The sequence below is a fragment of the Crassostrea angulata genome, chromosome 5 (genome assembly GCF_025612915.1).
Source record: "Crassostrea angulata isolate pt1a10 chromosome 5, ASM2561291v2, whole genome shotgun sequence".
In the NCBI taxonomy this organism is placed as follows: Eukaryota; Metazoa; Mollusca; class Bivalvia; order Ostreida; family Ostreidae; genus Magallana; species Magallana angulata.
The window spans coordinates 16,809,370-16,826,186 of record NC_069115.1 but is presented as its reverse complement, the minus strand read 5'-3'; the positions used below and the strand labels follow the sequence as shown (position 1 = coordinate 16,826,186).

The 16,817-nt window shown below is 33.4% G+C and overlaps 1 protein-coding gene across 20 annotated transcripts in view; it reads right to left on the bottom strand.

Annotated features, from left to right (window-relative positions):
• LOC128183562 (uncharacterized) overlaps positions 1-13,144 on the bottom strand; it is an 82,356-nt gene extending 69,212 nt beyond the window's left edge. For 15 of the 20 annotated variants that reach the window (XM_052852624.1, XM_052852616.1, XM_052852619.1 and 12 more), the window contains exons 1-19: positions 12,530-13,144; positions 11,653-11,804; positions 11,119-11,154; positions 10,476-10,490; positions 9,088-9,261; positions 8,271-8,652; positions 7,768-7,982; positions 7,333-7,527; positions 6,842-6,957; positions 6,195-6,437; positions 5,690-5,823; positions 5,225-5,251; positions 3,926-4,062; positions 3,664-3,784; positions 3,155-3,459; positions 2,497-2,756; positions 2,160-2,314; positions 1,761-1,886; positions 663-785 (exon numbers count right to left, since the gene is read on the bottom strand). In XM_052852624.1, coding sequence (XP_052708584.1) covers positions 663-785; positions 1,761-1,886; positions 2,160-2,314; positions 2,497-2,756; positions 3,155-3,459; positions 3,664-3,784; positions 3,926-4,062; positions 5,225-5,251; positions 5,690-5,823; positions 6,195-6,437; positions 6,842-6,957; positions 7,333-7,527; positions 7,768-7,982; positions 8,271-8,652; positions 9,088-9,261; positions 10,476-10,490; positions 11,119-11,154; positions 11,653-11,804; positions 12,530-13,054 — 3,441 coding nt within the window. In that variant the 5' untranslated portion in view covers positions 13,055-13,144. The remainder of the gene's footprint in view (positions 1-662; positions 786-1,760; positions 1,887-2,159; positions 2,315-2,496; positions 2,757-3,154; positions 3,460-3,663; positions 3,785-3,925; positions 4,063-5,224; positions 5,252-5,689; positions 5,824-6,194; positions 6,438-6,841; positions 6,958-7,332; positions 7,528-7,767; positions 7,983-8,270; positions 8,653-9,087; positions 9,262-10,475; positions 10,491-11,118; positions 11,155-11,652; positions 11,805-12,529) is intronic. The other 5 variants (XM_052852618.1, XM_052852632.1, XM_052852635.1 and 2 more) reach the window with 4 other exon arrangements.
• Between the last annotated feature and the right edge of the window lie 3,673 nt (positions 13,145-16,817).

Sequence of the window (16,817 nt, the reverse complement as noted above, 5' to 3'; positions counted from 1 at the left end):
TTTAATCAAGGGGTGCCATGTGGAGCTGATCAGACAATGGAGCAGGCAGACTGGAAATTCAAAGTTCACTTAATGGAAAACAAAGAATCATACCAATAAATTTATAAGCCATTGCATCTCAAGGTGTATAAATCTTGATGTATTTCAATGAATGTATAATTAAGGTTGAGATTTGTTAAAATAAATACATAAGATATCATGAGCATTTTTTTGTACAATGCAATGGCTTATATTTTTGTTGACTAGTAATTAGTATTATGTTAGGAGGAGAAATAAATGCCAGTCTTAAAATTAACATTGACAAATGTATATGGAAAAAGAACTAACAACTGAAATTGAACCTTAAACAAATTTTTTTTCAGGGGTAATGGTTTTGATTTTTGTTGCCAAAAATGTAATGATAATTTTCATTTGAAGCCCAAAAAAAAAAAATCAAAATTGCCAAACAGCTGTAACACATTTCTTTCCAATCATGCAAAACAGATTTGCAAAAAAAAAAAGAGGAAAAAAAAACTCAGGACTATTGATTAAAAATACACAATGTCATTGACTGGCATTTCTACAATATATATAACGTTATATATTGGTTGGTGTTATTTGGAAAAACGGTTATAAAAAAAGCCAAATTCAAATCATGCAGCAGCAATGTGTGTTATAGTGACCATGTTTGTCATGAGGGCCGGTGTGGAGGATGGGCGTGGCAGTGGTTCCCTGATGGTGGGGCGCCGCTTGTAGTGGATTAGCTTTGAGTGAATTTCTCCCTGCGCGGATGTGAGATCATACTCCTGAAAAGTGGGTCACAGATTGCAGCTTTGTGGTCACAGTCAGTTAGATGGAGGCAAAATGAGGTTAGCACATATTGATATCACCATAAGGATATCACATGGATATCACAGATTATCATCTGGATAACAAAGTTCATATCTATATCACATGGATATCAAAGATAATCATATGGATATCAACAATTATCATATGGATATCACATATCACCATATGGATATCACATGTTATCATATGGATATCCCATATGTATCAGGTTCTCACATGGATATCACAGGTTATTTTACATGAATGTACACAACATCAAATCAATGGTATATTAGTTTGAATGGTGCAGGATGTGTATCACTGACAATACTTAATCATTTGTATTGAACCTAATTTTTTAATCTATTACTACATGTTTTTTGCTATAATCCAATAGTTATGCATTGTAATTTTGCTTGACAATGATACTGATAATGTATAAATTCAAATTGTGGCGAAAAGTCACTTCTCCTACATACATTACCATTTTTATATTAGATTGAAATAATTGAACAACTTTGATTAAAAAAAAAATCTTATACATAATACTTTTTTTGTTAAAATTGCATGTTTTAACTTTAATTCATAAAATTCTGCTTAGGCATCAAAGTACTATTACTGGAACCTTTAAATTAAAATTACAATTGTTATTTAGATTTCCATTCAATAGCTTATTCAAAAGCTACAGTCAAATAAATATCAAAATATAAATTTCTATAGCAATGTAAACTAGGTTTTAATAATTCAGCAGACACAGCTGAGCTATCAGTACATCAATCAAAGAGAAACACGTCTTGTCTAATTATAGCGATTCTCTCTGCTGAAATTATCTAAAATATCAATTTTCAAATTTCATTAATAGGAATATCTATCATGCTATAAACGTATGTCTATTTTTACTCTTATGCACGCCAATCTTCAATCTAATCAAACAACACGACCCCGCCCACCTTTCTGAGTGCCAGCGTGTTGGCCACTTTTTGTAGTCCGTCGGCCACCGTCTTCACCATTTCCTGTAACTGACGTGATCTGTCCTGCGTGCTTCGTAGCATCACTTCTCGGAACTCCTCTGGTGGCTAAAATCATAATCATATTTCTTCCTTTAATAAAATTTTGAAACAATTCTCAAAAGAAACACACAAAAATAAAAATTAATCAAATCTATATTTAGTTTTGTTGGTTTAATGCTATACTTTTTTTGTCCCCACTTCACTCCATCTTAAATCTACACATTACTCAAATATCTGCAAGCATTAAAGTGTGAAAATAAAATGATCGAAATTCATAACACTACCTTGGTCTTTAGACCATATTGAATACAAAATCAAGAATATATCAAAAAGGCATACCCAGGTCCTAGCAAACGCTTCGTCAATGTCAAACAAGTAGAAGTTGCTGATGTCGTCCAATGTGGAGAAGACTTGTTTCTCCATTATCTCCGCTACACGTGCCTCCATCGTCTTCAGCTTCTGTGTGGCTGAGTGAATCTGATGCAGGAAGGCATCTATAATGAAACATGGAGGTAAAATAAGAATCATTTAAAACTGAAGGTTGTCAATTTTACTTAAATTGTCAACTTATTCTTTCAAGACCAATAAATTTGAATAGAGTATACAAATAATCTGAAGCTCCACAAATAGTTCGTAGTCCTAAAAAATAATGTTGACCGGATTAGCAGATCCATACCAATATTCATGCTGTTCCAGGCCAGGGTGCTCAATCCAGGTTGCAGCTGTTGCTCCACATGATCCTTATGGGCGGTGAACAGCTTCTGGAGTGGTTCCGGAATAGCCTCACACACCTCCTTGTACTCGTTCAGCACCAGTTCCAGGTGGCTCTTGTAGCTCTTGAACCTGGATTCCTGCTGCATGATGGCTATGGCTGCATCCGGAATCTGGATTCCCAGCCGGGTCAGCCATTTTGCTTCATGGATCAGTTCAAGAACTCTGAGTGAGTGTAATGGAGTAAAATTTATATCAAAATGCATGATTTAAACACAGTGTTGTACAATTGTAAAGATATCAAACTCATTTACTTTATATGAATTTTCCGATTTGCACTTGTAATGAAACTATAAACTATGAATTGCTACATACACCTTGTACTAAATCTTTTATCCAATTTTTAGAATAAGGTAGGTAGTAAATGCAATTTTTACAATTTAATTTTTGTTCAGCAAAATTACAAGCACTCAGCAAAAAAGTTCAGTTACCAATCAGTATTTAATAAGACTAATGATGCCAGTTCAGCAATAAAGTTCTGCCTGACTTAATTGATTAATTAATATATGTATCATAATTTCCATTTTTTTTTAATATTCAAATAAGTTTCTTGATTTTCATACCTCTCATCTGCATTGACGACGATTTCCTCGGTGGTCGGGTGATGGACAAACAGAGTGGCCCTCAGTCCGTTCCTGGCGTGGTCAATTCTATTCTTCCACTGTGTGAACCACAGACTCTCGAAGGTCACAAGCGCGGTGGCCAGCTTGTTGTAGATCCGTACAATCCGGCCAAAGTCTCCCAGCTGGTTCACTGCCTTGTTGTCGCGGAAAATCTTCATCGGGTCTTCGATGCGTTTTAGTAGCTGCCGGGACCAATGTATGGCTCCGGCCACCGGAGGAGCATTTCTGACCAGTTGAGGATTGTTCTAATTTGAAAAAAAGAATTTTTTTTATTATTTTAAAATTTTTAGAACTTTTCTTTCAAAAATATTATCTTTAGATGTTTTGAATAAAAACTGATATTCAGCAACTTTTTGAAACTATTCAATGAAAACTTTTAAGGTTGACTTTACTTTAACTTACAATCTGTTAGTTTGCTCTTGTTATTGTACTTAAAATTATCTAATTACCTTGTGAGCTTCATATATTTGATGCACTTCATCTAGGTCCGACTCATACCAGTTGAAGATTTCTACAAATTTCTCAGAGATGCAAGCTCTGATGCCTGATCTGTTTTGGACAGGTGTGAATCTGTAAAAAAGCAATCAAAAGTTGAAAATCATCATCATCATCATCATCATCATAAGAAAATAATTACCAGCACTAATTATCTAAACAAATCCCCACTAATTACAAAATTAATGCATTATTATTTTGAAATCTACACAGTACCTTGTGATGATGTCCAATGCATGCTGAGTTTTGGTTTTTCCAATAAAAATGGCATGGAGGTATGCAGCAAGGAAGGTCTCCAAGTCACTGACTATTTGTGCAAAGTTGGTATAATAGTCCTCAAAGCGATCTTTGTCCTGTGAATAATTATTGCAGATGTTTTATCAGAACAATTGAAGTACACAAAACCATATAATAAGTTGTCTACAAAAGCTTAATGAATATTTCCTTTATTATAAATCAATATATAATTTCGCAAAATAAAATTGGATACACAGTTCATAATTGAGGTGTTCAGTCAAAATACATGTATCAGCAAAAGCTTAATGCAGTCAAAAATTTCTATAAGTTTGAAAGAAATTGTTTAAAGCATGCCAAGTTAAATTTGAATGTACATGTAATTCTCATACAAACATAATTTGCCAAAACAGTGCTTTTAAAGAATGATATTTTAATTGGAAAGAAAATAATTCTGGTAATAAATTTTTTTCTTATTCAAACTGCAAATGAATTCATTTCAATTCTTTTTTTTTTTTCAAAGTAAAAAGCAAATTAAAACATTGCAGTACATGTATATGTAAATGAAAGATGTGCAAACAAACAAGATATAAGGAATTGCAAATACATGTAAATAAAGTGTTTAGTCTCTCATATGTAATATAAATATGGTTTCTGGAATATAGTAACAGCAGGATGCAACATACAATAACTATGATATTAACAGCATATTAAACACACATTATATGTACATTATAAAATAACATGCTTCTTTGATTCATCCTGAGGTATATATGTTTCAGGATGAAGGTATAAATATTCCCCGGTGTAGAGGCAACACTGAACGGTTAGCAGACATAAGACTTAAAAGGCATTTTGTTCATATCACCAAATTAAAGTAAATTAAGACTCATGCTCATCAAATCCATTTCCCTTCCTCAACCATGCAAACATTTCACCACATTTATAGCAGCTGCTGGGTTAAAATTTATCGGGAAGATGGATAGGCTTAAAACATTTTACTAATTGCTGGTAAAAAAAAAAAAATAATAAAATCCCCAATCCATTTCAAAACTAAAAAACATGCAATGCAGGGAGGTATAGAAATTAGGAAAATTGCAAATTTTTAAAATTCAAAATGAAAAGCTTCTATATTAAGATAAATTAATCTCCATTGACATGTCCATTCTATATCTAGCATGGTTTGGTGGGGACAAAATATTCTGTAGATCCTATATCTGCTAAGTTATAAATATATATGTCATAATAAGAAATGAAACATTCAAAAAGAGAGAGAGTTACCAATCCTGGCATGCCATGATATCGTTTCTGTGAAAAAAGGGAGCTTACTCTTATAGAATATGTTAAAATTAATCGCTACATATTTTGGTGCTTGAATGAATGGATATAATTATTATACAAAAAAAAAGTATTTTTTTCTGACATATTACATGCATTTTTCAATTCCTCTTTAATACACTGAAATAAAACTTATAATGAGGTATTTTATTATTTGCCATTAATTACTAATGCATAACGTACTAAATTGTTTTCATTTATCAGGTGTTTTAAGTTACATGTTAAAAGAAAAGTGAAAATGAGAAAATCACAGTGAATATTAATACATGTACAACTCCACCTTGGTGCAGAGGTTCAAAAGAATCATTGAAAACGTGAAATTAAAAATTTCATCTCTGTACAAATCTCACATCAAACATTTCAATTGTTACATGGTTGCTAAGGATAGCTAAGGTCAGAGTTCGTTACCTTGGATTCCACATCCAGCATTGTCTTGGTTGTGACGTTATCACTCATCGCCTGGGTCATCTGCTGGAGATGCTGGGAAATAATGGCTGAAATGCTTGGCCCTTCTTCTTCCTCATCCTCAGGGAAATAGCGCCCTGATGGGGAGAATGTCAAAACGTCATTTATTCATTTAATGTCTCAAGACCACAACTGCTAAATACCAATGCCTTAAAAAACACCCTCAGTCAATTAGTAAATTTAGCTTTATAATCTGAAGTTGAATTTTTACAAAAATTCAATAACGACATTACAAATTGTAAACTCTGCCTGCATTTCATTTTGGGCTTTGATTTTAAACAGAAAAATTTAATACAATTCACCAAAATCATAACAGCAAAGCACTAAGGACAACTAATTTTGTTATGACTGTAATTTGTTTACAGCAATTTGTTTGAAAATACAATTTTTAACTGGGGGCATGAAACTGACTTCACTGTATTTTACTGTAATATGATATCTGACTTACTCAGCACACTGAGCTCGTTTTCGTTGAGCCCCTTGTTGTTGTTGACCGTCTCGAAGACCTCGTCGTTGTGGTCCGGCTGAGTTGGGGGCCGCTCCTTCTTGTCCTCGATTTCCTGGATCTCCGAGATGTTGTCGTCCTGTGTCTCCTCATCCTCCTTAATAGCCCTCAACCCGGTCCTCTCAGGGGAGGCAACTGTGACCGTGATTGTCATTCCATCTTCTCCATTTTCGTCCTCATATTCCACTATACAATCACAAAAACCAAGTTATAAAAAAATCAATTTTTAAGTAAACAATTTAATACAGTGTGGCCTTAAATACCATAAACGTATTACTTTTAGCTGTGTATTCTATTTAATGTTTTTGACCAAATCTAGGAAGTAGCAAACATATATATATATATATATATATCGATAAATAGGTACATTAAGAAATGTGATAACTCAAATCTACGCTAACTTGTGCAAAATCATTTTCTGCCCAAAATCGTACCTGCTATTTATAATATAACTATTGTATCCAGATGCCAGATATCCAAATTTATTACTTAGTGCATAAACTAATGCTTACAATATTTTGGAAACTTTCCATACTTATTCCTTTATTTTTACTTATGCTTCTGATGCCTTGGATACTCTCAGTACTTACATTTACTGGCCTTGTTTTCCCGAAACTTCCGATACTTGTACTCATCACTGTCCTCATCGTCAATGACCAGGTCCTCCTTTCTGGGTTTGGGGACTCCGATGGTGCTGGTGGCCAGTCTATGTAAGGAAAATCATTGAACCCATAAATTTAACAATAACTATAAACACAAACCATTTATCTGTGCATCGTTCCAGCATAGAAAAGCTTCAACAAAACTATAATATCAGGCACCATTATTATCATACACTAGTGAAAATTAATAGGCAAGAATGATTTCATTTTCATTCTGCCTCTTAAATATATAATAGAAAGATTTTTTTTTTGGTATCTAAAATGATTGCTCCATTTTTTTTTCATTATTTAGGGAAAAAAATACAATTTCAACCATATTTTGTACATTCAGTATTATAATAAAATATATTTTGTGTAATTTTTCACCTTTGATTTACTTATTGTAATCTATGACCTACTTTTTCTAATCTTTGACCTACTTGTTGAACTGGGCCAGTGTGTTAATGACGTCGATCAGCTGTCTGATTCTATTGCAGAAGCTGTCCATGTGTGACATTATGGCGTCCTCATCAGCAATCGACACGCCATGCCCCGCTTCGTTAGTCATCAGAGAAGAGATCCCTTTCTTTGGCGACACAGAGGGTCCCGATCTGGAGGCATTGCTAGGCTTGGATCTAATTAAAAATGCAGAGAGTAATTTTTGGTAATGCATCAAGTTTTAAAATTAAAATCCTTATATGAATTCCATTATTATAATAATAAACAAAACTCCAAAACCTTGAGTTTTTCTATCACCATATCCTTTTGTGTACCATATTATCCCCCTCTCTTCCCCCCCCCACTTCATACACTTTTACGAAACACCTATGGAGCATAAAAATAACCTAACAGAACCACACAGAGCGTGGACCCACCTGGTGGTGAAGCTGCCTGGTCCCCCCACACTGCTGAGTGAGGGGAAGTGGGACATGTTGGTGGTCTGTCCCAGGGAGTCCCTCAGTGACCGGAGCGTCTCACGGTAGTACCCCTGCAGGGTTAGGCAGGCCTTCAGTCGACCATACAGACTGTCATCCTGTAGTCCTAGATCCTTCCCTTCCTTCGTCTTCCCTCGGGTCAGGGCTCCTTGTTGCTGGAAGATCAAAATTTGTCAACCTCATCATTATGTGTTGTTTTAATAGCTTTTTTCAAACAAAGAATTTACATTCAGGTGTAATTTTTGTTATTGAAAGTCTTAGAGACAAGTCTTTAATAAATTTCTATGCATCATGCATTCAATAGATGTTTTTAAACAAAGAATTCATGCCAATGATTTAAAAATTCTGGTATTATCTTTGTCATTATAAACTTAATGTTCAATTTAGCTAAAATTGGCAAAGATTGATGTATTATTTCTTTAACATGAATTTTGAATCTTTACCTTAATTTTGGCCTCCACTTGGTTTCTGAGCAGTCTCTGCTGGGGGTCTACAACAGGAAGTGAATCTCTGTTCCGAATTTCCTCCTTGATTCTTACCCACAATTCATCACCATCGTAAGCCGTGATGGTGCAATTCTTAATATACTCCTTGCATGCCAGCACCAGTTGGTTTGTGATCTTGGTAAACACGATACCCAGAAATCCGGTTCTGGCATAGTACCGGGAAATGGAGTCCATCTGGCGCACGCTGTTGACAATGCCGGGAATGGCATTGTTGATGATGGATGCTGGTGTTGCATCCTGGTATAGCTGATCAAAATGGCGTCTCAGAGATTCCAAGTATTTAACCTTGTCTTTGGTGTCATTCATTGCATCAGTGATTCTGAAAAAAAAAGACATAAATTTTATCTTACCCTGTATATAAACAATAAAAAACCAGATATGACTTATTGAAAAAACATTTTTGCTTATCCATCAAAATTTAAATTTAGAACGATGTCTATGAAAAGATAGAAGCATTAACAACATCTGATTTAGTTAAGTAGCTATAAAAATTGTGTAAATGCATTTATAATTAACTATATAATAATATTGAAACTAATTAACGGCAGTTAACTAGCTTTCTGTAAATAGTAACCATGACATTAACTATGCATTCATGAGTGCATGAAGAAGCTATGACAGTTTAATACTATGAATAGACATGTAGTAACTGGTATGACATCAACTACCTACAGTGACTATGAAATATGAGTTGAGCTTAGACAATTTGCCAAATCTGAGTAGACTCAATCCATCATTAGGATTTTTCACTTACTGAGCATCCACATTCTTCCACTTTTTCAGCAGTCTGGACTTGGCCGTGATCAGTACACCAATCACTGCCTTGCATTCTTTACTTTTGAGCTGTTCTGTAATGGAGGTCAGTAGTCGTTGACGACGGCGCCATCTCTCCAGCTCGGACAGGGGACCAGCATTGGGGTCCATAAATCTATTGAAGTAATTAAAAAATTGTTTAAGACACAATTTATTGTTTTAGAAATATAATCAATTTTTTATTACTTAGCAAGTCAATAAAATGAAAGTGAATTTTTGGAAAATGAAAATTATTTCCATAACTCTAAAATTTCAATTCAAAATATCTGTATTTGGAACACCAACTTCTTCCACCCCCCTCTCTCTCTCTCTCTCTCTCTCTCTCTCTCTCTCTTTCTCTCTCTCTCTTTCTTTCTCTCATGTAAATTTCTACAAAATGCTACAGTTTACAAACTACATTTCTCTACAAATCACTAAATGTCCATTGTATATGGAAGCGCAATAAATCTAACCCTACAATTCACTTTGAAGACAATTTAAATTTGTATGCACATTATGGCACAAATATAAAATATTTTGAAATACAAACTTTGAACATACTCCTTAAATAATATTGCAAGGTACTTTCTCTTGGCTCAATTAACTCCACATAATGAAAAACAAAATTCATAACATTGTCTTATTAGCTAAGCTTAATCAAGCCTTATTATTAAGGTGACTTTATTAAAAATATTAAAAACCATATACACAAAATCTTTGCTCATTGTTTGAACTTTTTAATTTCAAACTGAATAAGGTTAAAATTGAGGGCTTTGCTTGATGTGCTTCAACATTTCATCTAAATGCCAAGTGCACCATTTTGAACATGATTATCTTGGTTAGAGAGATTGTTTGGGGAGGGGGTCTCAGAAAATAGGTTTTGAAAAAATTGAAAACAAATTTTCTCTTCTTTAAGAATTTTAAAGAAATTCGGAACTCTAATTAAATACACCAAGGCAATTCATTATTTGTTTTTTCTTTTAAAAAAGCTACGTAATCTATATACAGTAACATAAATTAAAAAACAAATTAAAATTGTAATATATACATATTCATAAACTAAAAAATTAAATTTAGTAAAATACAGATGTTTTAACTCTGGAGAAATGCACACTTCCAATGGAACGACTACTTTGTCAAAAAAAGACAAAAAATAATAAATTAAAATAATATTTTCTATATAAAATTAACTTGTAAAACAATACAAAAATATTATATTTTGATGTAATTAAACACAGGTATGCGGTGACCTAATGAAACAACCAACATCAGTGTGTAGGGTATGTATCAAAAGCTAAAATTAATTCACTTCCAGTTAGTCAGACATCATCATCAACAACGACACATTACCTTGGGTCAGACATTCTGAAAGGTCAAGGTCATAAGCTGTCTACAAGGATTTACACATCATAACTTATTAATCTTTTATCTTATAATTTTCCATTTTTATATCTACATGTCATATCATACAAAGTTTGTGAAAGGAAAAAAAGCTGCAGGGTTGAATTTCTATGAAGTGAACTTGTGTTGTAATTCAAGAATACTAATTGCGTTTTCAAAAAAAAAAAATCTTTCGCATTTTATATACATGTACATTGTAGTTGTCGATATTTATCATTAATTTGAAGCTTGTTAACTGTGGTTAGTGCATCATGTCAACAATGTTACACATATTTAAACTTAGTTGTTGGTTGAATTTTTCTCTTTTTATTAAGAAATTAACTGCAAACATATTTCACCAAACACTGGACACCTTAACACATGTAAACACTTCCTTTTTTTAAAGTATCAAAGCCATACTGAGTTAATTGTTTCCATGAAATCAATTATTTACTCAAGATAAATTAAGCTACAGTAGTTAAATACATAAAACAAAAAAAAATTACAAAACTAGGAGTTTATCTACTGTCAATTAAAGTCAGCATTTTCTTTTTATCAAATTAACTTTTCAAAACACTGCATTAAACAAATTCTCTAGATTTGATTATTTCACCTATATGTAGGGGGCTCTTCAGGAAAAACAACTCTCCTAAAAAAGTGCAAGAAATTCAAATGCATATATAAGAAAATGAAATGATAGATAGTGAAAAATATTGTAAATTGATTACATGTATTTTCCACTCTCAACAGACACCTTAGTAACATTTAAGTTGATCGAAAATAACTTAAATATCAAGGCATTAAAAGCCGTAGGATTCATGACCAGATTCTGAAAGGGGAAATCAGTTGTATGATTTCAATCACATGATTTATGCTAGCTGGATAAGGACCAATGAAGACATATATATACATGCAAATATATTAACTCAGGAAAACATTATTCCACAAAATTCAAACAAGAAATATATTTGGAAACAGATATGCCGTGGTTACAATAAATGGCATTATTAATTTCAAATTTCTGACAATGGGATAATTAAGGGAATGAAGGAATGTCAAACAGTACATGTATTATGCAAAAGGGTGGTGAAACTTTGTAAGAGTTGATAGGAAATAGTTTGTAGGTAAAAATGAGGTCCCGGGGTACCTTTCATCTGAGGTGTCGTTGAGCATGGTCTCGATGGTGTTGATCCAGTCCGTCACCAGCTCCTCATACTGACCGATCAGCTGAGCATCAAGAGCGGCCGCTCGATGCTGCTTGAAGTCGTTCAGGACAATGTTCTCTGGTTGCTTCAGCATCTGCCATTGATTAAAGGAAATACAAATTTAGAATACTGGCTTTTGATGTAAAGAAAAGCATGCCATTGGGCATTGGTGATCATATATTTAATATGTTAGGTGAAAATCAACCTTCCTTTGCAAAAATTACCACAGTTCTGCAAAAATTGCCATTGAAATGATATTGAACTATTAAAGTTACTGTTTATAACAGCTAGAGTTAATCGTGATAATTTCAAGAGACAAAGTTCCCTCTGTAAGTGTTTAAAAATCAAGGATGCCTGATGTACATATAAATTATGCTGCTTTTTATTACACTGTCAGATGTATCCAGACCCCTATTGAGCAGAAAAAGGTATTTGCACAGGCTTTCAAAACTTCTATTATCCAGTCAATATCTTCCCAATTCAAATGTTTGAGTGCACTCATAAGCGCCTGTTGAACAGGCCTCGATCTAGTGAAACATCATATATCGAAGAGTTTATCTAAATCAGTGGATAAAACAGCTACACCAATAAAATACTTTAAAATTGCCAAGGTCTGTATATGTAATAGCTGTTTGTCTAAAAACCAAACTTGTTTATTAGATCAATGCAATCATTTGAAACTCATAAAAAGTTTGCTTCCAGCCAAAACTAGGTCCACAAACTGCAATGGGCTGCATGCTATTGTATGGGTTTTATTCATTGATTTAAATAAAGACACCAATGATTCAGAGATGCGCCTCATATGGAACGTTTACTAACCAGTTGCTTGGAGTGGTGCATGGAGGCCGTGGACTCATTGAGAGCCGTCAGGAACTTGTCCATGCTGTGACTCAGGTTAGTCTGCCCCTCCATGTTACACTCCCCCCACTCCTTCTGGGCCTTGATCAGGGGGTTGTACACGTCAGACAGGAGGGTGACCAGCGTCTCGATCGTATTATGCTTGAGTTCCCCACAGAAAATGTCTCTTTCGTACCTGACCGTGTCCACATCTTTATCTACTCTGTTTCGCAAGAAGTACAGAATGTTCACTTTATCTAAATCTGCATCTTTCAGTGCAGCTAGCGTCCCCGTGACATTGAGCTCCCGTGTGGATAACTCGCCGCTATCCGCTTTTGCGCACGAGAAAAACAACCTGCACGGACCACCTGCTTTCAAAAAGCGGTTGATTTTGTTCAATGTGGTCTCCTCGGTCATAAAATCTTCCAACAGCGTTGGGTTGTCATATCCACCGATCTTAAAGGTTTCCTGGATTTTACCAGCAATCCACCAATGTCTTTCATCCATTTTCTATCTTTTATGAGCTACTATTCACTATTTAAGAAGTTCATAACTTTTGCAGCTGAACGCGGGTGCTATCGAATGAACGCCGCCATACTGATTGTTGTTGGTTACGAGTAACCCGGATGAAGCACTTTGCAAAATGGGACAGTGTAATGACCTGATGTGTGTTGTGTCCTGATTGACTTGATGTGATATATTTAAAAAAAAACAACCCAAAAAACAAACAAACAAACACACACACAACATTTAAGGGAATACAGATGACATTATTAAAGTAAAATTTTTGATATAATTGCCCAGTATTAAAATGTCATTTGATGATCAGTATTATCAAGAATGTAATAACCTGATTTTTGTGTAATGACCTGATGAAGCTTGTTTCCCGGTTAACTAATAGAAATATTTTTTGTAGCTTGATTTTTGAAAACAACTTTATTTTTATTATATACGGTAGAAAATTTGCTAATACGTGTACTTTTTAAAAGTTTTTTTTTTTAAATGGTGATTGAACATTTCCGGCGTGTACATAATGACCTAATGAAGAATGACTTGATGAAAGTGATATAGGCCTACATGTACATGTATATATACATGACATTCATTATAATTTTTTTTAGCAATCGATTAATTGGCTCTGTCAGTTATATAAATTGTGATAATAAATTTATGAAAGATATCTTTCAAAAGTTTATATTTGTAATTAATCTTTATATCGTTTTTCGTAGAATTACTCACCTATATAAATATATAATTTTGTTACATAATTATTATTATAATTAACATTTCATATGTGATTTGCTTGGTAAATAATATGATGGAGATTGACTCAATGTTAGAATGATAGGTGTGGTGTGTATTATAATAAGTGTAATTTAGATTTGTTTGATTTGAAACTCCAATTCATTCATTACCTAATTATATATGCATATATTGTAAATCGATTATAGAATTTATATACGGATTATTGCCAAATATTTAGTATTGCTTATATTTGTTTTTAGGACCTGTTTTCTTCTTGAATAAATCAACGAACCCAGCAGTGCACTTCGTTTGTTTATAACATGTACAAGTGACCCTGTTTCAATGGCGCCCACGGTGCACACAGAGGCCGTGGACGAGGACAAAGACAGTTTCGCTCCACTTACAGACATTTAAACGCCTAGAGGTTGCTGATAGGGGACAATCTAGTGACCAAGATTTTGAAGAATGTCCCATGAAAGAATGTAGAAAAAGGAAGACATCAACTCTTATTGGATCAACAAATGAGACTGTTGTTATTTTGAATGATGAGAAAGTGAGTGCTTTAATTGATACTGGATCATCAGTGTCTACCCTTAGTGAACAATATTATGATAAACATTTGAAACATCTACCTATAGAACCTGTGACTGACATCATTAACACTGAATGTGCAAATGGACTGAATCTTCCTTATTCAGGATATGTCGTGTTACCTTTGAAGATAGATGAATCAGATGTGACTATTGATGCATTTTTCCTGATAGTCCCTACTACTTCTTATCATCAGCAAACACCAATACTTATTGGCACCAACATCTTAAAAATTCTATTGGAAGAAACCAAAGAAAAATATGGAAATAGATTTCTACAAACAGCCAATTTGACAATTCCATGGTATCTATCTTTTAGATGTATAGCACTTCGGGAGAAGGAGTTATTGCACAACCAAAACAGATTAGCTTACATCAAGTCAGCGGAAAAGAAGAAAATCACTATACCCGCCAATACTGAAGTAATTATTCAGGGAGCCATTCATGACGCTATACCTTACCATCCAGTTTGTGCTATTCTTCAAGCTACTCCGGCATCCAAGATATCAACTGTTGTAGACATTTCACCTGTTCTCATAGACTATCATGAAGGATTTAAAGACACTATTCCTGTTCTTGTCAGTAACATTTCAACAAAGACCGTTACCATCAACCCTCGAGAAGTGATGTGTGAAGTTCAACCAGTGAAACTACAAGATCTCCCAACAGCTGATGACTCGACAACTTATGATGACATCTTTAGCCAAATCCATATTCCTGACAATGAACTTGAGAAAGTGAAAGCCCTACTAATGGATTATAAGGACATTTTATCTACCGGCGATGGAGATATTGGTCATAATCAAAGTGTACAACATCGAATTGAATTGAACAGTATTGATTTATTTGATATATGTGCTAGGTGAAATCATTTCTTCTCATGTACATTGATATCTATTCTATGAAAGAGTGTAATATTTGATGAATGTGTATATATTTTTGCTACGTACTAATTAGAAATTGTTATTATTATGATTTTTTCACATGAATGACGAGGACGTCATTTATTGTAGCAGGGGGGAGAATGTAATAGGGGTCATATTTTCATATATATTTATTTGTCAAATACCTAGAACGTAATTACTTCCATTTTAATTTTTTACTGTTTTCCCAAAAGAGTTATCTCTCTTTGATTTTTGAGTACCTGTGGATCGATATCTAAAAAAATAAGGAGTTTTCTGATCATGTGATTTAAATAATAGTATTACGTATTTACCCAGAAATTACACCTGGTCAAACCAGTTTATTGTATTTTGCGCCATTTTTTGGTATAGTGTTCACCGCAGCGAGTGTCCATGTTCATCTTTCATTGAAATTTATTCTGATCACCGGCTGTGGGTTTTCATTTCACAAATGGGTATTTATGTTTCTATGATCATTTTTACATTATTTAATTAAGATTAAAGTTTAAAGATATGTAAAATTATAATAAGTGTAATTTAGATTTGTTTGATTTGAAACTCCAATTCATTCATTACCTAATTATATATGCATATATTGTAAATCGATTATAGAATTTATATACGGATTATTGCCAAATATTTAGTATTGCTTATATTTGTTTTTAGGACCTGTTTTCTTTTTGAATAAATCAACGAACCCAGCAGTGCACTTCGTTTGTTTATAACATGTACAAGTGACCCTGTTTCATAATTGTATCATCTGAGTAGTTTATAATCCATACTATGGCGGTATTTTGTTAATAGTTCTTGAAAATAATCTAGCTCACTTCAATTATTTTATTTTTGTGAAAAACATGTCGAAAAAAAAAACACTGAGATGATTTTATTGTGACTGATAACAGTGCAGTACATTAATCATTGAGAATTTTTAATTTTACAGAATTGCATACGATAGGAATGAGAAAGAATAACATATTATATTAGGGACACTGTAGATACAAATTATATATCTTATATTCAATGTGAATTTTTAATTTTTTTCTTTAATAACTTTCACAACTGACCCCTGTATTAAATATAAAGTAGTGATGGTGTTATTGTAGAAACTCCAACGTAGGGTTCTTGATCATTACTTTATATTATAAGCTCTGAAATATTTAACAATTCATGTATCACAATAAGTAATTTATCAATATCACAAATGACATCATCATAAAAATAAAATAAAATAGATCACACATAATATATCATTGCATCGTATAAGAATCAAAACATCCATTTCATGACTTTGCCAGGCACAATTTACAAGCAGGAGTTATTCCACTTAATATCACAGTGCTAACTGATACATGTATTTAATGAGTTCAATAATATTTATCCTGTTTAATTAATAATTTAGATAGTTATCAATGTTAAGCATGCAATAAGTATCAAATCTATTATTTATATATATGCATACCTATGTGTGACACAAAGCCTATTTGATCTGCATATGCATGCATTATCCTTATAGATTCATCAGGTATGGAATCT